Below are 25,451 nucleotides of genomic sequence, written 5' to 3'. Positions count from 1 at the left end.
CGGATTGGGACTGTAACATGGTCAGACTAATCTTTAATCAGGTGTCACTGGCAATGAAACATCAGAGGATACCTGGGACTTGAGAGAACTCCATGCCCCAGAGCCCAAGGAACCCCTTTCATAAAACTGGTACTAAACCGCCACATGCCTGGAACTCCTCATCGGATCAGAGAATAGCCACAACCTAGTAAATCTTGAACACAACGTAACTCAGATGCGGATTCTCAGATCAGGGCACTATTTGGTGAGTGAGGGGGCTTGGCGACAAGCTATCCAGGGATACATGTTGAGTGGGGGTGTGGTTCAGGAAACTGGTGTTCTGCGGGATATTTTGTGTTGTGCCTTTAGGACTTTAAGGGCACAGCAGGGAACCTATTGTGTTGGCTACAGCTAATGTAATTAATTCCCCAGACTGAGTGGGGAGGATCTCTTGTATTGTGTATATCATAAGAGTATTAACAGTTCTGTGTATAAATAACTGTGCTGTGTGCAATAATGATCATTTTATCCCTACATTCAGTCTCAACTAATGTGTCAGGGAAAAGCTATAGTCACTGTTTTAAGGCGAGAAGGTCTCCAGAGCTATAACTGCTGCAGCCTGGTTCGATTGATAAGGTCCTCAGAGACATTATGTCTAAAAAGTCCGGTTCATAAATATACATGATAATGAGTAAAAGAAAGTACAATGTGGCAAATTAAAGGACCACTATAGAGCCAGGAAAACAAACTAGTTTTCCTGGCACTATAGGGTCTTTAGGTCTCCCCCACCCTCAGGGTCTCACTCCCACCGGCTTAAGGGGAAGGGGTTAATCACTTACCTTTCTCCAGCGCTGGTGTGCCTCGGCGCTGGGGAAATCTCCTCCCTCTTCCAACGTCAGCGCTGAATGCGCATGCGTGGCACGATCAGCGCGCGTTCAATCGGTCCATAGGAAAGCATTTCTTACTGCTTTCCTGTGGACGGCAGCGTCGCCTCACTGTGATTTTCACTAGAGGCTGGATTAACCCTAGTGTAAACATAGCAGATTCTCTGAAACTGCTATGTTTACAGCAGGCAGGGTTAATCCTAGATGGACCTGGCACCCAGACCACTTCATTGAGCTGAAGTGGTCTGGGTGCCTATAGTGGTTGGTCCTTTAACTGGGTTACTTACTTATCTCTCAATTACTCACTAGCCTGAATATTCTTATATTCTTTCATTGCTATTCTTTGCTATTCTTTCACATTCTTTCAGTCTCTAAATATCCAATTATAAATAAATATCTCACTTAGATTACTTTCAAGGTACCACATGCAAAGGGAATCCTGTTGAAAAAACCTCTGTGATGAGACATGAAATGCATCCAGTATTTCTTGGGTTTCTCTTTATATATATATATATATTGGTCCTTTTTATGTATCGAAATAGAAAGTACCATGTATTATCATCAATATGTTTGCACAAGTAAGGATTCTCTTCTCATACAGCTCCCGGAAAGTCAATCGAGTGAGGTATTTATATATCATTTGGATACTTTCAGTCAATAAATACATTTAAATACATTTAACTCACTCTATAAGCATTTTATTTAGGGAGTGGGTTGGGTGAGGGGAGTAGGGGTGCCTCAGAATACTGTGCCTACAGGCACCTGACATACCAATCTGGCCCTGTATGTAGTTTTGTAGACATTTTGTTCAGTGAATAAACCTCAAAGTTCCCTTCCGATACCAGGGAGATTAGGGTATCTGATGGCAGGTGCACATTACTACCTAAATATACAGTCATGTGAAAAAGAAAGTACACCCTCTTTGATATCTATGGTTTTACACATCAGTAACAATCAACTGTTGCCTGGCAGGTCTTAAAATTAGATAACTACAACCTCAGATGAACAAAAGCACATTACATATTACACCATGTCATGATTTAACAAAAATAGCCATGAGCCAAAATTAAGCCAAAATTAAGCCATGTGTGAAAAACGTACACCTTATGATTCAGTTGTAGGGGAGCTCAGTACCTCAGTAGGCTTAGGACCTCCATCTGTAGATTCTTCAAACAGGAGAAGTGATTATAGGTTATTCCGCAAACACTAGCTGACATATGGAGTAGGGTAAAACAACAACTCTGCTTTATTGAAACCAGCACATTTATCTATACCCCACAGCCTCATTTACACAAGGAAGGGTGGGGACAGACAATAACAAGGGCTGAGGACCACATGGGAAATTTAAAGGAGTGGCATGGCAGCCACTTTGAACTGGTCTGGTTGTGCCCCGGGGACAATGGGACGACACCGTGTTGGGAAAACAATACGACAGGAAAAAGTAGAGGAAAATAACTAACAACAAGCAAATACATTATACACACCCTGCACCTATAGTGGGCGCAGGGTGACTAAAACAAAAGAGTAATATGGGAACCTACATAAAGTGTTTGTCTTCTATCCCCAATGATGGTGACTACCATCACGTCAATAGCTTGTAGAACTACCTTTAGCAGCAATACCTGAAAATAATAATTTTCTGTATGACTTTATCAGTCTCTCACATCATTGTGGAAGAAATCTGTCCCACTCTTCATTGAGGTTTGTTGAAATTTCTTGATGCACAGCTCTCTTAAAGCTCTCCTGTTGCAAGACCCAATTTTGGCCGAGCTTTAGCTGTCGGACAGATTGCCTCACAATTGACTCTAGAATACTTTGGTATGCAGAGGAGTTTATGGTCGAATCAATGATAACAAGGTTCCTATGTCCTGTAGCTGCAAAATAAGCCCAAATCATCACCCCTTCCACCACCATGCTCGACAGTTGGTATGCGGTGCTTGTGCTGGTAGGTTATGTTTGGTTTTTGCCAAACGTGGCGCTGTGCATTATGGCCAAACATCTCCACTTTGGTCTCATCTGTCCACAGGACGTTGTTCCAAAAGTATTGTGTTTTGTAATGCAACGTCAGATGCAATGTCGCAAACCTAAGCCGTGCTTCCACGTTCTTTTTAGAGAGAAGAGTCTTTTTCTAATTGCATTTTCATGAACCTTAACACCTAACATGCTTACTGAGGCCTGTAGAGTCTGAGATGTAACTCTTGGATTTTTGCAATTTTTCTGAGCATTAAATGGTCTGAGCTTGGGGTGAATTTGATGGGGCGTCCGCTCGGTCTTCTCGGATTTATTGGAGCAAATGAAAAGCTACGTTTCAGCACACAACAGGGCCTTTCTCAAGCTTGACAAAGGCCTTGTTGTGGGCAGAAATGTTTTTTTTCATCTGCTCCAAAAAATCGGCAAATGTGTTGGACAATGCAACCTGTCTACTCATTGACATATTGATATGACACAGTGTATTGCATCTGCTGTAAAACTGGAGTCTGGCTGGATTATTGTACTGTTTTTTTGGTTACTAATAAATGTGGATTTTTTATTTTTTTTATTTTTTTTAAATAAGACAAATCTGTAGTTTTTCAATTTGTTTTCTTTTAATATGCCCACAACATTCATTACTGCATGCTGCTTTGATCTTGCTCTTTGACAACATTTTGATGTACAGACAAATCTGTTGCACTACAGGTAGGTCATCCCTTCTGGTTAGTGCTGAGATGGACACATGCAATTGCTCATCTAGGGAATTCCATTGCATAAAATAATTTGCAGCGTATGTTTTGACCCTACAGAAATCTGGAATGTATGAAGATAGGAGAGAAAGGAAGCAATCATTTATAATATTTTTACCCTATACCTGTGTTATTAATAGAGACATAAACATTTCCTAATACGTCAATATAGACAATGATTTGTGAACACATACACATGTATACCTGTGGATATTTTACGAATGTGATGTATGAATCGGGAACAGTTGCAGAAATGCATATACATATTTCCAAATGTAATTTGTATAGCAAGACATCTATTATCTTAATTAGTGAAAAATTACAGTTTGTTAACAATTATCCAAATTCTTGACAGTTTTGTATTCTTTCAACTTGTAAAGGGTTTATTTATTATGTTGGGTCACAATAATCCGACGGTCCGTTAAAGGGTTGATAATCTGACTGTTAATGTAAGGTAAAGGGCTCTTTTTCATCAATCCGAAAACGATAAAAGTACTGTTAAAAAGCATAGTATCATGGGATTGTGGTTGTTTCGACATTATATGCTCTTCGGCAGTCGAACAGTATAGTATCGAGCATAAAATAAGCACATGTAGCCAATATGTAACCAATATTAGATTGAATTTCCCTTTTACAGGCTTATTCACTAACGAGAGAATTGTCATGGTTTCAAAATTAATTTAAAGTGAACTTCAGATTTAAGGCCAAAATCCCTGAACTAGAAAAATTCTCTAGTCTGCTATGCTGTCTTTTCATTTACGTTGGCCCTATATATATGGGGTGGAGACCTTCATTCAATAGAAATTGGCACAGGTGAGCATTTGCAAGCCTTATCTCTTAATAACATGCACAGCTAAACATAAATCTCTCAACTCATGTGGCGAGGTAATAGGGGGGCAATCCAAGTAAATTGGCTACACCCCCATGTCATAGGACGAGTAAATTATTGAAATGCAATACCATAGCAGTCTAGGGAGGGTATTTCAACAGCTTCCCAGGCGAAAAGGGAAACTGTAGGGATGCCCAAACCATTTAATTGTCTCCTCGACTTGACGCACATTATCCATAAGGAGCAGGGGCCCTGGAGATCTTTTTTCGTCATATATATTCCTACCTTGTATTTATTTAATTATTAATTTGATGTATAGTTTCTTAATTCTGTTGTTTTTTTTTGTTGTAATTAATGATTACGTAGTAACAATTTAATTGTCGTGATAGTGTATTTGTGTAGTTGAAATTGCCACGTACAGGATTATTTACTGAAACAGGGATTTTAAGGAATGGAATTAACTATCACTGGATCAGTGAATAAAAATCTCTAGTGCTAAAAAAAATATTTAGTTTTGCTGCACTATTTAAATTCATCCTCATTGCGATAGTAAATGCCACAGAACCAAGCATGATGCCGAGCCGCTTTTAACTGACTTAACATTTAAAACCGGAAAGTTTAAGTTACTATAGAAGCTGCATTCAATAAATTCTGTCAATGTGAAATCCAATTAACACAACTTTGGAAATTCACTGATGTGCCCCCTGTGATTTCTCCGCAGGACATTATTAATTATATCCCTGCGCTACATGATTGATGAAGCACTTGCAATTTAGGTGATTGTTAATAATTCAAAATATCAAAATGCCATACTCTAAAAAATATTCAGTATGATATCAGTGGAGAGATGATGATGTGAAGAAACAATTTGACAATGTTTTATTTTCTTCATTGTCTGGTCTTCTTCAATGGCTTATAAATGAAAAAAAAAAAAAAAAACAATGTTGATTTTTACCAGTTGTTCAACCCCGACTCCTAATGAAAATTGACATTTCAAGTCCTGATTATATTATTGTTGTTATTTCAAGTTTTGATCTATAAAGGCTTTGTTTAGTTTCCAAGCCTTTCTGGACTTTTTAGTCTTGTTATGAGCCAACGTACCGGAACTCAGTTTATCGACCTTGAAAAGGGACTCAAAGTTTTTTTGACGTTGAAGAGAACCTTAACTCCCTGAGATTCTGCAGCTGGAGCCCCAGCACTAAGCTATATCAAGAATTAAATAAAAACATGTTTAACTCTTTAAACAAATCCATAACTTCTTATTTCCCCCTAGTTAACCCCTACAGCAGGCAGGGACGGGCAACTTTCTAAAATTTAATTCGCTTCCGTAGAAGTAAGACAAATCTTACCACCTTAATAGTATAAATCTATGCATGTATGGATCAGCTTATGCCTCCTAAATTTACCTTTTTCGTTCCACTGGAGATAATCTCTAATTTCTCTGTGCTCTTTAAAGCAATGTTTTATATACTGAACAGAGTGGGCTGGTGGATATGCCAATTATCTTCCTTCTATCGTGGTTACTGGAATGAAGTGCAATAATAAAAATGGGGTTAGTAACTGTAAGTCCCGAGTCCTAAATTCTTACCTTTCCAGTCTCCCCCCCCCCCCCCAAAAAAAAAAAAATCAATTACATTTTGGGAAAAGAGCCATAAACCCTATAAAATCATTCCTTAATAAAATGTACACCCTCCACCCCAAACAGATAAATTAATTATCACCCTCCCATATTGTAAATTTAATTGGCAAGCAAATGATTGTCTTTCTTAACCTTTAACTAGAAAGAAAATCAATGTAAAATAAAATAGATTAATGCTTACAATTATCCTAAATGCCCTCCATTTTCTACCAATGCCCTCGAGTTCTCATCTTTAGTCTTTAGAAATAGGCCATCCTTAGAATAAAAATCCCTTAAGTCCCACTGCAATTAATAAATAGAAAATAATCCAGGCAAGCCAATAGCTGGGTAGAATGGCATTTTCCTGATGTACGTGGTCATTTTTATGGCTATATGTGATCAGTTGCCCGTTTTTAAAAGTAATAATGATTGATTTTGTTTACTACCTAGCAAGTTGTTATACAGCATTGTAGACATGTTTTTAGTGTTTTTAATTTGTCAGCTGTCTGTGGCTGTTTTTTATTAGGTCGCCTGTTGTTAGTGCCTTTTGTTTTGTAAAGGAAACATTCAGTAGTTAATCTGATTTTAACAGCTGATGCAATTTTAAGCCTGATGTTGATAAAACAGAATATAAATTGATCAACTATGCTTGGCATTTCTTTGGGCACGTTGGACACACACTATCATCATTATCGTGAATTATGTTCCTTTTTCCTTTCATCTGGGATGTTGTGAATCACTCAGCAAATTATAGACTAAGATTATTTTATGAGATAGAACATGCTTTTATTGTTTTAAATTGATTTATGGAAACAACATTTTAGTGACAAAGCTATGTACAGTAAATGTGAAGTGTCTATACCAGCAATTTTATTTACAAAAACTCTAGCCTTGAACATGAAGCAAGAATGTATTTAGTAAGTATCTTTGTCAGGGGTCCTCAAACTCCGGCCCCCCAGATGTTGCTGAACTACAACTCCCATGATTCTTTGAATTACAAAGATAGCTAGAGAATCATGGGAGTTGTAGTTCAGCAACATCTGGGGGGCCGCAGTTTGAGGACCCCTGATCTATGTCCACATTTGAAAATACAGTTAAAGGAACAGCACACACAGAAAAACAAACATACAGTTTTAAATTTGACAAGGCTGTATTATAATCACCTATCTTAGCAAACAAATATGGGGATTTAGTTGAAGCATATGGCCTCATGGTGTCAAGCCCACCTCTACGTCACACAACCCCAATACCGGTGGGTCCTACACTAATTTTAGCATTGGAGATTTAAATTCACAATACTTACTGATAAAGCCCTTCCAGAGACTCCTCAATATATGCTTTGCTGTGGTCACCTCCAAAGGGGTATCTATAGTGACTGTGTGAGGTGCTCAGCTCAAGAGGAACCTGGTCTGTATTCTAAACCTACTCAGAAAAAAGTGGGAATTGGGGGCACACCCAGAACGTGCATTTTGAAGTACTACCGTAAAGTCCAAGATATAACCAAAATACACTTAAAGGAACAGCACGCACACAAAAACAAACATACAGTTTTACATTTTAGAAGGCTACTTAAAATCACCTATCTTAGCACACAAAAATGGGGATTTAGTTTATGCCAATATCTGGACATAAAACTCCTGGGGCAAGAAACACATCTAGGTGCATCATATTTGTAATATAAAAATATAAAAAAATAATAAAGATCCACACCCCAAATGTGGCAATGCTCTTTAATTTCTTTAATATAAATCAATTTTGTCCTAGTGTCTGAGCTGAGATATTTTTCCCACCAATCTGCCTGTATTGTTAGGAGAAGGCATTAAAAATGCAACAAAATACGCGGTGATAGGCACAACCTTAATCGAGTTCAATGAGCCGGCAAACGGAATGTGGCGGCTGCCACACGACTCGGCGACACTCTGGCCCTTTCTCGTCCTTATCTCTGGACTGACTCATCAAACCACAAGAGATGGCGTGGGGTGAAAAGCATGAACAGCTCCTGGGACCAAAGTATCTCGAAGAGTTTTAGATACTTAATATTATGTTCATGTGTTGCAGACTCTTTGCCAATGATCCCCTTCGCTCTTACCACTAAGGGTTACTTGCCGTGTAAAAGATCATCACAAAAGCTGTGGTTTTATACAAATCTTGCACCCTAGCTTTGAATATGTTACCCACTTGGGCCGTTAAACTTTTATTAACCTCTCTCAGCATGTTTAGCTCGTGTCTAGCAATCTACCATAATTTACTCGACTCTGTGTTTTACAAGCATGAATATACATCTTGATATTATAATTTTTTTAAAAAGGGCAGCGAATCAGACATGTGATGTACTCTATGAGTTGATATTTTTTTATGATACCTTTTGCAATGTCTCTGTTCATGTGTGAAATTTGCAAAGCACTACAAAAATAAAGAATTCTTAAAAAAAAAACAGAAAAAATAACACAACAAAATAACTGAAAAACAAAACAAAAAATACTCCGCAGTAATAAAGGGTAAAGACCATTTTTGTAAATAGTGACCCTATCATTAAGAGCTGTTATAGCAGGATAGTTGATCTTTTTTTTTTTTTTTTGAATAATGAACTGAGACTGCACCCTGCATTGAGATTGTTACTTTGGGGTTATGTGCAAAGGTGACATCTGGGAGAACGTCCTAAAAGAGGACCAGTCGCCATGGAAACCAGTGAACTGTTTCCCTTGACGTATCTGCTTTTAGAACTTTGCCCCCAGAATGTTTCCTATATTATAAATAACCTCCACTTTACCTACCTCGAAGCATTACATAGTCTACATGCAGGAAGACTAGAGCTATGTGCTATCTGTTGCAAAATAAAAAAAAAAAAAATAATGAAAAAAAAAAGACCATGAATCTGTAAGTTACAATTTAAATTTCAGCATCTATCACAGGCAACAGATCTGTCCAGCAGCCAAGGGGTGAGCATCAGGGATTTCTTTCTTTCTGTCTTATATACACGGGAAACAAGACTTGTCTGCACGTGCAACGTGATGCCGGATTTAATGGAGACCCGCTCCACCCCACCTCCCCCCACCTCCCCAGCAGAGGATTACTTACTGTACATTCAGAACCACACAGCGAGGACAGCTCCCAGTATCTTAACCATTGATCTGAGGAGCCAGGAGCAGAGCTAAGCTTGTGTGTCGACCAGGCAGTTTATCAGCTGCCTCTCGCCTTCATCAACTGCTCCTGTGATCTCTGACCTCCTTAGTAAATTCCACAAGGATCTATTTGTTTTTGTTTTTTTTAATGTTTTTTTTAGGAAGCTTGTTGGAGCTGGGAGTTGTACAGAAGCTGTCACTGTAGCATGTGTTGCTCCTGACAACTCTGTTTCTTTGGCACATGTTTTAGGTTGTAGGGTGGAGGAATCAGAATTAGCTGTGTCCTTTATTGCAGCTCCTGTCTCTGCAAAGACCCCCCAAAAATCCTGCTTTTATTTATTTATTATTTATTTTTTTATTTACCTCCACCACTGTCTGAAGGCAAGATCAAGGCTACATCTGGAATCTGGTTGGAATGAACTGCAGAATGTTTTTGCCATGAAGCCAAGGGATGTGCTTTGGGATATGATGTTCCATGGGTTTTTGCCCTTCTATGGTGCTCTGCAGATCTACTCTTTAAAAGACTTCCAGACACAGCTTTCCAGGAAGGGCTGCTAACTTTTCATTTCTCATACTAAGAGGAGGCACAAGATTCCAAGATGCCAGTGAGGAGGGGGCATGTTGCCCCTCAGAATACCTACCTGGACACAATTATCAGGAAGTTTGAAGGTCAAAGTGAGTACTTTTCAACTGATGTAATTGTTTGCACATTTTGAAAAATAATGCATTTTTAACTAGCCTATCAGCTTTAATCTCCTTGAAATAAAATCTCTGTAATTCAGTATGGTAGTCTGGAATAAGATGCCATCATTCAGGAAATGCAAATTTAATCAACAAGTATTAATCATCAACAGGGTACAGGACAGCTTTACAATACAGACAGAGCCACAGACAAGAGGCAGACTGATTGATACACACTGCAGTGTTCATATTTGTGATACAGTAACACACTCAAACAGGTAAATAAACACAGACAGGGACACATAACCACACACTGTGCATTCTATAAAATTGTAATCAGTGTAGGAATAATGATTTCTTTGGGATATATAATTACTGTAAACCATAATTCTCAACTGGTTGTGGTTGACTGGGAGTCATGTGAGTTTTATTCCAGGACAAATGGTGTATCTGAGACTTTCTGTTTATGGAAAAATTGACTTAGTTGTCACTTCCTGGTTGTTCAGTCAAAGGTCTCCTCCAGTCACTCTGATTCCCTACAATCAATAATGTCATGACATGAAAAGGAACACCTGTCACCCTGGCTGCTGTATAATATAATTCCCAGGATACACAGCCATCGTTTTAATTGTGGAATTTTACATGCCATAGCTACCCAGAAGCATCATGGGGATTGTTCCTGCTAGCTGAAGTGTCTGAACTTGTCTGTCCCTGGTTTTAGTGGCCCTGACTCAGTGTCTCTTTCAGGATCTGAAACATCAAGTTAATTGCAGCATTGTAGTCTTATGGACTATGAGTGTTGAAGGTTTAGTTCCATGGGGATTCCCTTAGAATATACCTGCACAGGACCCTCTAACAACTTGTTATGGCCCTGATCAGCAACCACTCATTGGTAATAGACATTTTGACTGTCAAGGAGAGTGTAGAGGATGGTCTCTTGGTCTCTGCTAGAATGGTTACTAGTGACAGTGCAATGTTAGAATGCTTTCAAAACACAGCAGCTTCAGACTCTGTCCTCTGTGGATACGTTGGTTCCTGCGCATATTGCAGGACAACACTGCTGTGACACTAGACATGGGCATATCAGGGGAATTAAACTCTGCATCCGATGCCAAATGCTGTTGGACATAACACATTTAATTCTCTGCCGGGCATCTACTTTCATGATATTAAGAGCGTTGTAGCCCAACGGTATAAAAGGGTTGCCCTTTGACAGTACATAGCCTGGCAATGAAAATGTGAGTTGCGTGACCCTTTTTAAAATGCGGTTATACCAAATACAAATGATCTTAATTAAGGTTGGGCTGGGGGTTAGGTTCACAAATCAGGACGTGATTCGGGAACTCCAACAAAAACACATTCTTCATGACTTTGCTGTGACCAATTCAGTCCTGATATAGACGTTTTCTATATTCTTCACATGGAATTACTATTATTATTATTATTATTATTAATGGCATTTATGTAGCGCCAACATATTCTATAGTGCTTTACAATAGTATAAAATAGGAAATGTAACAATCAATTATACAATTACAAAATGTTACAGGAACAATAGGCTGATGAGGACCCTGCTCAAAAGATCTTGTAATCCAGAGGATGAGCCGACATCCCTATAGGAGTCAATATCAAAGTAAAATTTCACTTGTGGGGACAAAGAACCATTAGATTGTCTCATTGTGAGGGATAATTTGCAAGGGAAGACCTTGGGTGTCTTTTTGGGAGGGATCCATTGCAAGGGAAGAGCTGTGATTGATTCTGATGTGACATTATCCCACGACAAGAGGCCTTTTCAATGCAAAAGAGACAAACGCAAAGCAACAGATGTTGTAACTTATACTTACTAGATAGCAAAGATATAATTTCTATTAAATTATGTATTTATTAAATTATTAATGTGTTTTAAAAGAGATTGGTACTTTATTCATTCTCATCCCTCCAGTGTGAGCTGCTGTGTTCCGTGAGTAGTATTCTATAGACAGCAGTTGGACTGTCTAACTGTTTGTAACACAGGCTATCGCCCTTAGCCACGTTATTTCAATTAATGTCATCCAGAGAGATTGAAGGAGGGAATAAAGTCTCTAATTTACACTAAAGGGCTGTGGACACTACAAAGTAGCATGTATGAATGTATTCCGCTACATATCAAAAGTTATAGTTCCCCTCTAAGGCATATTAGGACAGCCAACAAGTTCTCATTTATTAAAGAAACACAATAGTGTCAGGAATACAAACATTTATTTCTGACACTACAGTGTTAAACCCACTGTTTAGGTACCTGGCTCCTCTTGCATTGGCCAGAAAAGGTGTTTAAACTCACAATTTTCCCACGATGCACAGGCCTCACTGTGGCTGGCTCCGCCTCCATGGCTGAGATAATCAAAATTGATGATTTCAGCCAATCCAATGCTTTCCCATAGGAAAGCATTGGGAGGCTATTGCGCATTAGCGGCAAAATGACACGCTGCCCCAATCATCATCTCCTCATAAAGATGCAGTGAATCAATGCATCTCTATGGGGAATGTTCAGCTCCTCCATGCAGAGCAGACTGCTAGTACTACACATTGTGCAGCTGTGACACAGGAAGCGTCTTTAGTGGCCATCTGAATGACTGCCACTAAAGATGCTCCTAGGTAGCAATGTAAACACTGCCTTTTCTCTGAAAAGCAGTGTTTACATTAAAAAGCCTGCAGGGACAGTCTATAGACATCAGAAACACTACATTAAACTGCAGTGGTTCTGGTAACTATAGTGTCCCTTTAAGGATTGTGGCTGTGAATTGTATTGTATTTGAGGAATAGTTTCTCAGATGATTTGTCAAAGGTAAATTCATTTGAGACCAAATACTATGCATTATAAACATAACAATTAATCATAAGGATAAGTAACTTTGTATAGTCAAATTAGGTTTACATTTGTCCTAAAAGTCGTATAAGTGGAACCTACTTAAACTGTCCAGGGACTCGAGACTTGCAAAAAGTCTGAAAACGATCCAAAATAATTGATAAATCTAGGCCATTAAACTGACAATGATTTACTGTTGATGAAATTTTCTAAATAATTGGTATCAAAGTTTCAGTCTATTTACAGGAAGAGGATATTTCAAGAGACAGGGTTAGATCAGCTTGTTCCCAAACACGTATTATTTCAGATTTGAATATGTTTGTTGCCAACGGTGAATTCTGCACTTTATAAGGTTCTGCTATAGAGACACTATGGTGTGCCCCCAATTCCCTTTTTTTTTCAGTGTAGATTTGGAATCTAGACCAGATTCCTATTGGGCTGAGCCTCCCAGCCCCCCATCCACTATAGGAGTCTCTTTGGAGGTGACCACAGAAAAGCGTAAATTGAGGAGTTTTTGGAGGAAGTAAAAACATTGCAGTTAGCATGTTAACCTCCCCTGTTAAAGTGTAGGACCCACCTATATTGGGGTACAGTAATGTAGTGGTGGGCTTAACCATAGTAGAAATGTGGAACTGCACTTAATCCCAAGCAATATGTATCTGGGTGCAGCCAGACCAGTCCCAGTACCAGGGACCAAATACTTAGTAGTGAAAAAAAGAAGACAGGTCCAGGCACTTCAGGACAACATTTATTGAACCCACTGCCACTCACAACATTTTGACCTACACAGTCTTTGTCAAGCTGGTCTACAAAGACCGTGTAGGTCGAAACGTTGTGAGTGGCAGTGGGTTCAATAAATTTTCCTCTTTGTATCCTGGAGTGCCAGGACCTTTCTTCTAATTTTTTCTACTAAGTAGTGGTGGGCTTAACACAATATGGCCATATGGTGGAACTGAATCCCCATATTGGATTGCTAAGATAGGTGATTATAAGTAGCCTTGTAAAATGTAAAACTATATTATTTTTGTGTGTGCACTGTTCCTTAACCTGTATACTGGTAAAAAGTTAACATGCACAGGGGTGATAGCTTGAAAAAAAAAAAAAAAAAAAGGAGAACTCTTATTTCAGTGTGATTGCAAACTGGTAAGATGGGGGACACCATATTCCTTCCCAACACATAGGCCCTTAATTTAATATTTTTGGACAAGCATTTCAATGTAATATTTCAAAATCTTAAATGTAAAAAAATAAAAAAAAAATATATTGATTTATCAAAAAATACCAAAATATTAAAATATTTTTCTAATCATTTGAAAAGTTTAAAAATAATAATAAATAAAGGCAATAGTAAGAGCAAACTTTTTAGCAAAATATAATTCACTACATAGAGTCTACAACAGAATTCTAGACTAACTAACTCTATTAGATGTCAGTGGTACATTAAAACTTCCAAATTGAGTGAGACTTTGAGTGTATGTTGCCTGTTGTATCCAGGCAGGCACAAGTATAACAGTGCCTATGTGGACTTGTTCTATAATAGGCCTTTCATTTGATGATGCCTTAAGAGGTGACATTATAACAGCATGGTCTAAAGTTTGTAAATTGTACAAAGGGAACTGAATTTATGATTATTCGTTTGCTTCGGTTAAACCCTGATGCCCAAATAAAGGGGGAGCAGTGTCAGTTATCCTACCGTAGATACTTATCTTCGTTAAATTCTATAAAATAAAATCTAAGCCCCCCAAAATGTCTCTTCCTGACTTGGATCAATGTTGTTGTCATGCTGCAGAGAAACTAAATTATCTGCTGAGTTTTCATTATGTCACTCTGTATCTATGCAGAGGGACTGAACACTCACATCCTACACACCAACGTTTTATAAGTCAAATTTCAGAACTGTATATTGGCAGTCAAAGAGGAGCAGAAAAAAAAATGAGGATTATGAGCTCACTATATACACTACACTGATGAATTAAAAAAGACTATTATGTGTGAGTCATCCGCAGAGAAAAAAAAAGAGTTTTATCCCTCAAGTATATTTCACAAAACGTAAAAATGAGGTAGCTAAGTGAATGACTGGGTGTAATATGTTAAAATTACACACATACATAAAAGATGTAAAAGCAAATTTACAAAATACAAACCAAAAACTACATCTGTTAAAACTTTTTAACCTCTCGATTTTTATGTAAAAGATGAGCAATTCAAAATCAAACAATATTTTGTTTGTAAATTTACACTTTGCCGATATCCCTGAACAGCAACCCATACCTCTAGTTTCTGCATTATAATTACAAAAACATATTGTTAGTGAAAGTGTAATGTAAATATGTTCTGAATCTTTTGACATTTAAGTGGGACAGTTAACAACGTTGCCAAGGTAGTAGTGGTAGTCCCGCTGAGATTTTTTTTTTTATTCTCGTATTAAACTAGGAGTTTACAATCCAAACAATTTAAACTTTGCCTGGCACCTAATTGAACCATAACAACTTAATTGTGATGAAGTTGTTATGGTGCCCGGAGTAGCCCATTAAGTGACACAGTCCCTAAATGAAAGTTAAAAAAATAAAAGTACCCTGATTCCAAGTTATTTATATGCTACTGGTAAAAGAAAGAGTGTTCTAAGGGGTTTGCAATCTAGAACTGCAGACGAAACCATGCTCTATGTACTTTAGTAAATAGCTTAAAGGTATCCTGGAAAGTCCTGTTGCAAAGAGCTCCAATATTATAATCTTTTGTAGTGAAAGAATAGGAGAATCTAGTTTGAAAGCTTACTGCCTTGAGCAGAGGTTCTTACCCTTTTTGGACGGAATCCAACTGACGTACGTGCCATTAGCATGGTGACCAATTATTCAATCGAAAAATGAGATCAGTGACCCGTTCTTTAGGGGGATATACTTAACATTAAAATACATTTAAAAAAAAAAAAAAAGAAATCTGAATTAGTTTTACTTTTTCCTCTCGTATCAATGGGGTCTCCACTATACTTGAATTAAACAAATCCACTACAGTGTACAAATTATTGTGGGCAGTTGCTTGGGGCCTTTTTCAACCAGCACGGACACACTTAAATGACAGGTTTACCTAGTTGTGTGTCCTGATCCAGGTGTTAAAAAGAGAAACCATTGGCATCCAAATCCTAGTGTTAATTTAATCAGGAAGTCATTACAGTAGATTAGATCATTGTGATCTTAATGTATAAAGCCGGTAGAATTAAAAGCTAAGATTCTACACACGGCTTTGTGTTCTGTCTGTGTCTCTCTTTCTCTGTTATGTGGTTTAAGGCTCAGAACCTCCTCACAAATAATTCACCATATTTGTTTCAGTTCTTGCAGAACAACGTGTTCAAAGTTTTAGATTTAATGGGATGAAAACCGCATTGAAAATTGCTTTGATCAAACTAAAAAAAAAATAATATATTTATTTATATGCACTAAAACACAATGTTTGTCAATTTCTGATTTTCAAACCCATAATGAGCAAACACCAAAATATGTCTCAAAACAGCTTTTTTTTTTTTTTTTTTAATTTTAATTTTTTTTTCAAATCAAATACAGTGTTGACTTTAAATCAGTTGAAACACAATATGACCACACGGTGTTATTTTGTTGAGTTACTATTTATAGAACACTTGAAAAATAAAAATAGCATGAAAACATTTGTACAGCATATTCATATTTACATTAATAAATTGATTAAAAAAAAATAGCAATAAGATAACAACATGGAATCAAATTGTCTTTAAATAAACTACATGCTATTTCAGTATTTTAATAAAAAGACTTTAACTTAATATAGTTTTCAAGGACCAAATTATGATGATTTCACATTTTATTATTATTACTATTGTTCGTAACCGGTTAAACGTGGCCGTGTCATTTATTTTCTTTAAATTTTACTTTTGCTATGCATCTTGACTATATTGACTATAATGGCTATATTTCTTCACCTACCACTTGCTTTTATTTATATTTATTATCTTTTTTTTTTTTTGTCCCGGATCCCAGTAACTGGGTCCAACCATTTTTTTCCTCTCTGCCCATGATGTCTGCTATTTGCCCTTTTGTGGGATTCGTTTTTACTGATGGATTGTTGGTAAACTTGTTTGGTAACTGAAACAGAACTTTGCTTTAAGACCAGCCCATCGTCACGTTTTGGCAACTTAAATTCTATACATTGGCAACCGTAGTCATTACTTTTCTCTGTGTATTTTAAGAAAAAAAATTGAAATTAATTTATATACTGGGAGCTAAATAGAAGCAGATTAGATAAAGTTGATTTTTTTTTGTGAACGAGTGGCTTTACGATCTAGCAATTGAAGACAAAATGAAAAAAAAAATACTGTTTGTGAAACATGTGCTTATTGAGAAATTCAAATGTAAAAGTTATTCAGCATTCCCACTTCAAAAATATCCTTAAAAAATCTGCAGATTATCGAGCAGAATGGTCGATCATTATGCTTTTTTGGGGGCACTTTTATATCAAATTGGTTCTTTCTCCTGTCTCTCCCAGATCATCTCATTATGCACTTTCTCGAAGTGCAGCATTAAAAAGCATAACAGTCAAATCCTGTAACACTTGCATTCATGGAGTTTAACTTGGCTTGATATACTAAGCCATGTAAATGTCAAGTGTATTCATACAGTAGGTTCTAGTGTGTACGTTTTTGTTTAACGTTCGATTTGTGCAACAATTGTTTGATGTTTACTGTTTACAATTCTCATTTCTTCAGCCAATCACAATAGCTGCTTTACTGCTTTAAATTTGCTGAGACTCAATTATTGTGCGTGTCCTTCCACCACCTTTTTTTTTTTTTTTACATTTTGACTTTTGTTGCTTTTGTTTCTTTGATTTCATTACATACACTATTGATATATTTGTTTTTTATTATACTTCATTTTTTTTGTATGTAAGCTTTCATATCGAATCTCTTCAAGTGCGTAACACCTTGATGGCCCCACAGAACTGAGTATTAGAAGCTTCAGGTAGATGATAGTTGGCAACTAAAGTTTCACCGAATGTTCATGTAGGAATAAAAGGTGCCATGTTTCTTGGATTACAATTTATATCTTGCCAGCCCACATTAGGAAATTTGAGCCTAATGGATACTGTCAACAAAAATCTGGGTATACAAATCCAAGAAATCACAGACCAAGCATTAGCCAATAGTATTTGTAGGCTGTGTTCTAGTTTGATTTGAAAGAATAACAAAGACAGCGAACAGATCTTACTAACATTCCAATTCAATAACAGAATTTAAAATTAACAAGCCAGGAAACAATATCGTCATACATTTAAATGTAGACAAATTAAAGTGATTTTTTTTTTAAAGAGACACAGACTTTAAGAAATCTAACTTTATTTGTCTGTAAAACACCCAGGGTTGTTTACCAAAAACAGAATTCAAAAGAACAGACCAGAGAATTCCAAATGTTAACAAATAATAGGTATCACCTATCAAAATATATAATGTCTTGGTTAGTTTCTCGTTTAATGAAAAGTGACGTGAGTTGTGTAACACCCCGTCTCTACATTGAGATTAACCAGCAAATGTACAGATCAACTGGTTTGTTTTGAATAATTGTGGAGAACTCACGATGTTATAAACCTTTTCTGACCAAAATGACGTTAAAAGTTTTTGGTTTTAGCCTATAATTTGCGATTTCAGGTCAATATTCTGCAACAGTTTCGTAAATAATTCCCTGGAAGATTTATTTGTCTAAAGTTTGCTACCTACATGGTTCTGTGCACATCCACACGCTCATGAGATACCATGTGTGGACTTGTGCTAGGTGTTTCAGTTGATGCACTTTCCATTGTAGAAGTGTGTGAATGCATGTACAACCATTGTAACCCACCACATTCCAATTGTCTAGAGCAGTGCTCCTCAACCCTCTTCTCAAGGCACACCTAACAGTCTAGGATTTAGAGATTACCCAGGTTTGTATAAGGTGTTTAAAAAACACTAAGGTGTTTTTCTTTTCTTTTTCTTAACACCTTAGACACACCCACATAATCCCTAAATCCTGGACTGTAAGGCGTGCCTTGAGAAGAGGGTTGAGGAGCACTAGTTTAGAGCAGTGGTTCCCAACCATGTCCTCGAGTACCCCTAACAGTATGGGATTAAGGGATTACCCAGTTGTGTCTAACTTGTTTTTAGAAAAAACAAAAACAAAACAACACTTTAAACACAACAGGGTAATCCCTAAATACTGGACTGGTAAGTGGTACTTGAGGACTGGGTTAGGAACCCCTTTTGGAAGAGTAAAATTTGATCTATACATTTGCCAGTACTTTGACTAGCACAATGTACAACAGGGTGATGTGAACTCATTTAAAGTGCCACTATGTTTACAGTTGCATGGCCCATGTACATTAAACTGATGCATGAAAAATAGAAAAAATATGTCTACAGTTTGCTGGGTCAGTCAGCAATTAGATGTACTGTGTACATGACAGAGTTACTTTGTGTACATTACATTGAGGGCTGGTTTAGAATGGGAAAATCCTGGTATCTGTTTAGTATTTGATCCTTTGAATGGGAAGATAAATCCTCTTTGCTATATCCACCCCCTCCTCTTCCAGGTTTAGAAATGGGCATTCTGCAAGGAGATAGAATTTATATGCAGAGGGAGAACAAAGCTCTGTCAAGGGTTATTTATGAAGTTAATCTTATCGCGCAGGTTTCTACAATACTTGTAGCTGTACGAAAGCTAAAAAAAAATTGTAATATTTATTATAGTGCACTTAGATATGATAAACGGTATTTAAAGAAGATCATCTGCAGGGCTGGGAAAAAAATAAACGAGGATATAATTTGCAGTATAATGTTAAAAATATAGTGTAACATGTATAATAAAATATTACACAAAGGTTTATTCACTAAACAGCAAATTGAAAACAGAACTCGAAAATTTAGGCCAAGATCCCTGAGTTGAAAAAATTCTCCAACTGGATTATAGTTGCAGTTTGACTATTTTAGCCCGAATTTGGCAATTCATTTTTTAATATACTATAATTCACAATTTAAAGAACAAATCCCTATCATGTTAAAAAAAAAACATGTTGTGAAAAAAAAACCAATCCTGAACTATTTGGCGAAATAGAAGGTGTTGTCAATATTATTGATTACCAGGTGGTGTTTCAATTATTGGTTCTGTTCAGTTAACTTTATAGATTGACCCATAAATCACTTTGGTTTGCTGAAATGCTTCATGTGTGAAGAATGTGTCCTATTTATTTCATTTTATAAAAAGTGCAGATTTCAATAGAGACTGGCATTTTTCTGAATTAGGCTTGTTACACACCCTCCCCTGACTTTCAGCAGACAACTGATTCTATTACTTCCTGGTTGTTTAGCTCAGTAGAGCTAAACTCAAGAGTCACAATTACACAGAGCACCTGCCTTGCAAAGACGCATCATTTTGCTGCCACAGCCACAGCCACAGCCACAGAACGTCTAAGTTTGGTTAGAAGGGAGGATAGATTGCATAGGATTCATACAATAGAACTGCAGCTTTTGGAAGCTGTTTTTAGAAAAAATACACAATTAAATGCTTTCATTGGGGTATTTTTTTGTTATTTGGGCAGTGGAGTGTCCCATGAAGCCATCTCTCCTACCCATCAATCATCTCTATTGTTATGTGCAACTGCCTGTTCTACTGCCTTCAGAATTAAAGAATTACTCTACACAACAAACTTTTTTTTTGTTTTTGTTTTAATAAAACACTACTTTTAGTTAATAAACCTTTCTGAGGTTGTCCACTTACCCCAAACTTAAAAAAACGTAAAAATAAACGAAACGCTAAAACTCACCCCTGTTCCATCACCGAGTGCAAGATCTCCCCTCAATCCAATACTTCTTGGCTGCCCTCACTCCCCCTTGCTGGTAGGGGAAGAAGGTCAGGGAGGATAGACTAAGGGGAGGACTGAGGCGCCTTGGAGAAGGTGGGGTCATGCCACAATAGGCTGATTGGCACCAGAATGCTGTGGGTCCTGGCGTGAGACTACAATTTTGCACCGAATTTACATTAGCTTTCAAGGCTGGCTAACAATGGGTTAACCTTTTACCTGAGTCTCTTGGTCAGCTGACTGCTCCTGGTAATCTGGTCAGTTGACTGCTCTCATCCAATGAATGAGCATCTGTGCATTGAAATATACTCAGAATGGATATCAGCCAGCCCAGAACTTAGAACTTAGTTCCAGGCTGGCTAATGACAAAGTGAAACACTGCACATACTGACCCCAGACACCATGACCACTACAAATAACTGATGTGTTTATGGTACTAACCATTTAACATTCACGTAGCTGTACAGTCTGTGTTTCAGCAATAGTAAAAAAAAAACTAAAAAAAAACCCCAATGGCTAATATCTATAGATTGACATTACTTTACTTGAGTGTCTATTGATTTGCGTAAACGCCAACGAAAACGTAAATCTCATTGTTTCTGAAAAGGTTAATTCCTTTGATTTTTTTTTGTGTTTCAAGTCCTGCGGTGAGCCAATTTAACAAATTTCCATGTATGGATATTTTCTTTGAATCCTCTACATTTTAGAATGGTGGGTGATCCCCTCCTTACCGTGTGCATACATAAACAAAACAAAAAAATCAATTAACAAATAAAATTAAAGGGGAAAAAAACAGGCAGCTGAGACAGCTGCTTTCAAAAAGAACAGGCAAGGATTTCAGATATAAATAGCTCCGAGAAGTATTTTTATATGTATATTCGGTTGCTTTTCTGTTTTTTTTATTTTTTTATTTCACGTCCAATTGGAAAATCCAAATTGCATATGTTTTGCAATTCTAAACTTACTGATACACTGTAATTCAGGATCATTTTAGAATGGATTCTGAAAATTGAATAGACATTTGACTAGAGGAAATGGCTATTGTCATCAAACCCCAATCCTCAAGGGAAATTGCAGCACGGCACGACTTGTTGCCCTGTCTCTTTCAAATGTTCCATTTCGACAGTGCAGGAGATCTGTAAGTCTAATGGTTCATCCTAATTGTTCGTACAATGTGAATGGTGCTATGAAAACGATCAGTGAATCTTTCCATTTGAAGACAAGAGGATTTGCATCCAGGCTTCGGTCCTGGTAACCCGGTGAGGTTTACAGAAATAAGGTATTGTCGTACAGTGCAAGAGATAATAGAATGAAAAACATAGTATTTTTTTTAACACAGAAAACAATAAAACTGTTTTGTAAAATTTTCTCAACCTGCTCTACCTGGGGTACATTGTCATCCCATAAGGCATCACAAACAGTACTCTTTTTTGTGTGTTATTTTGCAGTGATTCAGAAGGACACAGCCTTTGTTCTGTCATAATATCAAGACACACAAAAGCTCAACATTTATACACCGATAATGAATTGAGATAGTTACGTTATAACAGTGCTTGAAACAAGAACCAATGAGCATTAGACAGGGCAATTAGAGGACCAATAAAATGTTGAATCTTTTCAGATTACCCATAGCAGGTGTTACTGGAGTATGGTCAGGGGTGACTATTCTATTCCAGAACATTTCATGGATGTTTTTGAAGGCCCACTGATAGCTGTTAGTGCAAATGAAAATGTAATTAAGAAGAAGACCAATCTGTCTTGTTATTCCCAGAAGAAAGAAAGGTGGAATAGGAGGCTTGGGGCTCCTGCCTAATCTTGGACCATACAGTGATGCTATTTCTACTCTTAAATGGAAAAAATAAATACATATTTTTTACAAAAAATTAGACTATCAGTTTGCGTTAGTATTTTTTAACACAATATAGAATTGGCCTAAATTCTTCCCATGGGTAAAAATTCCTGAAAGACTTGCTCAACATCTTGCCCATAGCCGCTTTCTATGGCAAGTGTTTGAAAAGCTACCAAATATATAACATAACATACATATACAATAGAAATTGTTACAAATAGACTATCAATTTAAATTCCACATGGGTTCTCATTTTCAAAAATGTTCAACGTGTAAAGTCAAGATTTCTTGCACAATACCCGTTGCTTGCAAATACAGTAAATACTGAGTGTCAACTGCCATGATGTCTTGCTACTCTGAAGCTGGCAAAGCACCTTGGGATTTGTAGTTCTGCATTGACTGGGATCTCTTTGGCCATTGTTGGTCTAGATGGATGCTGTTCAGTATGTATAAAAAGTTAGGGTAGAATGCAGGGCCAGATTAAGAGCCCAGTGGGCCTGGTGCTGACAATTATGACGGGCCTAATTACAGAATCATATCGACCAAAAACAGTAAAACACTCCCAAGCGTCATGTATCTGATGGAGAGAAAGAAAACAGCAGCTATAAGAAAACACATACCCTATGCTAATCTCTCTCTAATTTATGTTTTCATCTTTCAAGTAAATCCGTAACCCCTAACAGCAGTCCAGTCAAGCAGGAAGTCAATGGGCTCGGTAAAAGGGTGTGCCACTGACACAAATCACGTAACCTGCCAAAAGGGGCGAACATGCCCAAAAAGAGGACATGTCTCCCCAAAGAATTAGAAGGCCAGCCTGGCATGAATGTATGTCAGGCTGACTGCCAATCATGCAGCTGGCCAACTAAGGGCATACTATGCAGACAGCACCCTGAGCTTGGCATAAATGCATCTAATGATGCGTTCGCTCAACGCTTTCTAAGGACTGTCCCCTAGCACTCGCTGGTCCACTTGTCTCCTTACCTTCTTACTAGCAAGCAGACGCTCCTGGTATATAGTCTGGGACAGAGAAAAGCTGTGTGTAGTGAGTGTAGAAGAAAGGGAACATGCCACAGTGTTAGAGAGACCAAAGTCAGCATTACCTTAAAGGATCACTATAGGGTCAGGAACACAAACATGTATTCCTGACCCTATAGTGTTAAGACCACAATCTAGCCCCCCTGAGCCCCTCATGCCTCCATAAGTATAGCAAAATCTTACTGTATTAAAGCCTGAAGCTGTAACTCTGCATGCTGTTAGACTCAGAAACACAAGCAGTCTGCTGACATCATTAGAAGAGGTGGCCTGATCCAATCACAGTGCTTCCCCATAGGATTGGCTGAGACTGACAAAAGAGGCAGATCAGGGGCAGAGCCAACATGATTCAAACACAGCCCTGGCCAATCAGCATCTCCTCATAGAGATGAATTGAATCAATGAATCTCTATGAGGAAAGTTCAGTGTCTGCATGCAGAGGGAGGAGACACTGAATGTTTGGATGCATTGTAGGCAGCCATAACCCAGGAAGGATCTCTAACAGCTATCTATCTCACACTCCCTAAACCTACTTGCACTAACAGAAACATGGCTCTCTCCCTCGGATACTGCTACCCCTGCCTCACTGTCCTTTGGTGGTCTTCACTTTACCCACAATCCAAGACAAGCGGAGATTAAAGGTGGCGGTGTAGGTTTTCTTCTCTCACCCCACTGCTCCTTTAAAACCCTGCCCACCCCCCCTTCCCTCTCTTTCCCATCATTCGAAATTCATTCAATTCGCCTTTTCAAACCCTTCTCTGCTAACATTGCCGTCATCTATCGTCCCCCTGGTTCCCCTCTCCTCTTCCTTGACCACTTTGCTGCCTGGCTACCCTACTTCCTCTCTTCCAACATTCCATCCCTAATTCTTGGAGACTTCAATATTCCCATTAACCCACCTTTAACCCCAGCAGCCTCTAAACTACTTTCAATTACTTCCTCCCTTGGACTATTGCAGTGGGCTAATTCTCCCACTCATGTAGCTGGCAATACCCTCGACCTTATTTTCTCCTATTCATGTACATTATCTAATATCTGCAATACTCCATTTCCTCTCTCTGATCACCACCTCTTATCGTTTGCTCTCAATTACCCCCTCACCCAACAACCTCAGCCTAACCCCCCTCAGCTCAGGAGGAACCTTAACTCTATTGACCTCCAGCAGCTGTCGGCTGACATTGATTCACAACTGCTATCCATCCCTTCCCTCTCCTGTCCCTCACTGGCCATCTCCACATATAACACTACCCTCACATCTGCCTTGAACACTGCAGCCCCACTCCAAACATGCACCACGAGGAGAACACGACCCCAACCTTGGCATAATAAATCAACACGCTATCTGCAGAGTTGCTCCCGCTGTGCTGAACGCTCCTGGAGGAAGTCCCGCACCCAGGCAGACTATCTTCATTATAGATTCATGTTGCTTTCGTACAGCGCAGCCCTTGCCCTCGCCAAACAGTCCTACTTTTCCTCTCTCATTAGTTCATGCTCCCGCAATCCCAGACGTCTCTTTGACACTTTTAATTCCCTTCTCCGCCCTGCTGTGGCCACCCCCCAAACTAACCTTACAGCTGATAGCTTTGCATATTACTTTACTGACAAGATTGAACAGCTAAGGAAACAATTCTCCCCTCCTTGCCGTTCTCTTTCTCAACCACACATAAATCATGCTTTCCCTACCCTTCAGACTTTCTCCCCAGCTACTGAACAAGAGGTGGCTGCACTTCTCCATTCCTCTCGCCCCACCACTTGCCCACTTGATCCTGTCCCATCTCACCTCATCAGATCTCTCTCCCCTTGTCTTGTGCCTATCCTAACACACATCTTTAACTGCTCTCTCTCTTCTGGCACTGTTCCTGCTGACCTTAAACATGCCACTGTAATACCTATCCTGAAAAAAACATCTCTTGACCCGTCCTCCCCCTCTAACTATCGTCCCATATCCCTGCTCCCTTACTCATCAAAGCTTTTGGAAAGACTTGTCTTTACCCGTGTGTCTCACTTCCTTAATTCCAACTCTCTCCTTGACCCTCTTCAG

The 25,451-nt window shown here is 38.2% G+C and overlaps 1 protein-coding gene across 1 annotated transcript in view; it reads left to right on the top strand.

The window, feature by feature from the left end:
* Window positions 1–9,162: 9,162 nt before the first annotated feature.
* Window positions 9,163–25,451, top strand: part of KCNH6 (potassium voltage-gated channel subfamily H member 6) — a 200,423-nt gene continuing 184,134 nt past the window's right edge. The window contains exon 1 of the mRNA XM_063459354.1: window positions 9,163–9,827. Coding sequence (XP_063315424.1) covers window positions 9,752–9,827 — 76 coding nt within the window. The 5' untranslated portion in view covers window positions 9,163–9,751. The remainder of the gene's footprint in view (window positions 9,828–25,451) is intronic.

The sequence above is a fragment of the Pelobates fuscus genome, chromosome 6 (assembly GCF_036172605.1).
Source record: "Pelobates fuscus isolate aPelFus1 chromosome 6, aPelFus1.pri, whole genome shotgun sequence".
Taxonomy (NCBI): domain Eukaryota; kingdom Metazoa; phylum Chordata; class Amphibia; order Anura; family Pelobatidae; genus Pelobates; species Pelobates fuscus.
This window is presented reverse-complemented; position numbering and strand designations above follow the sequence as displayed.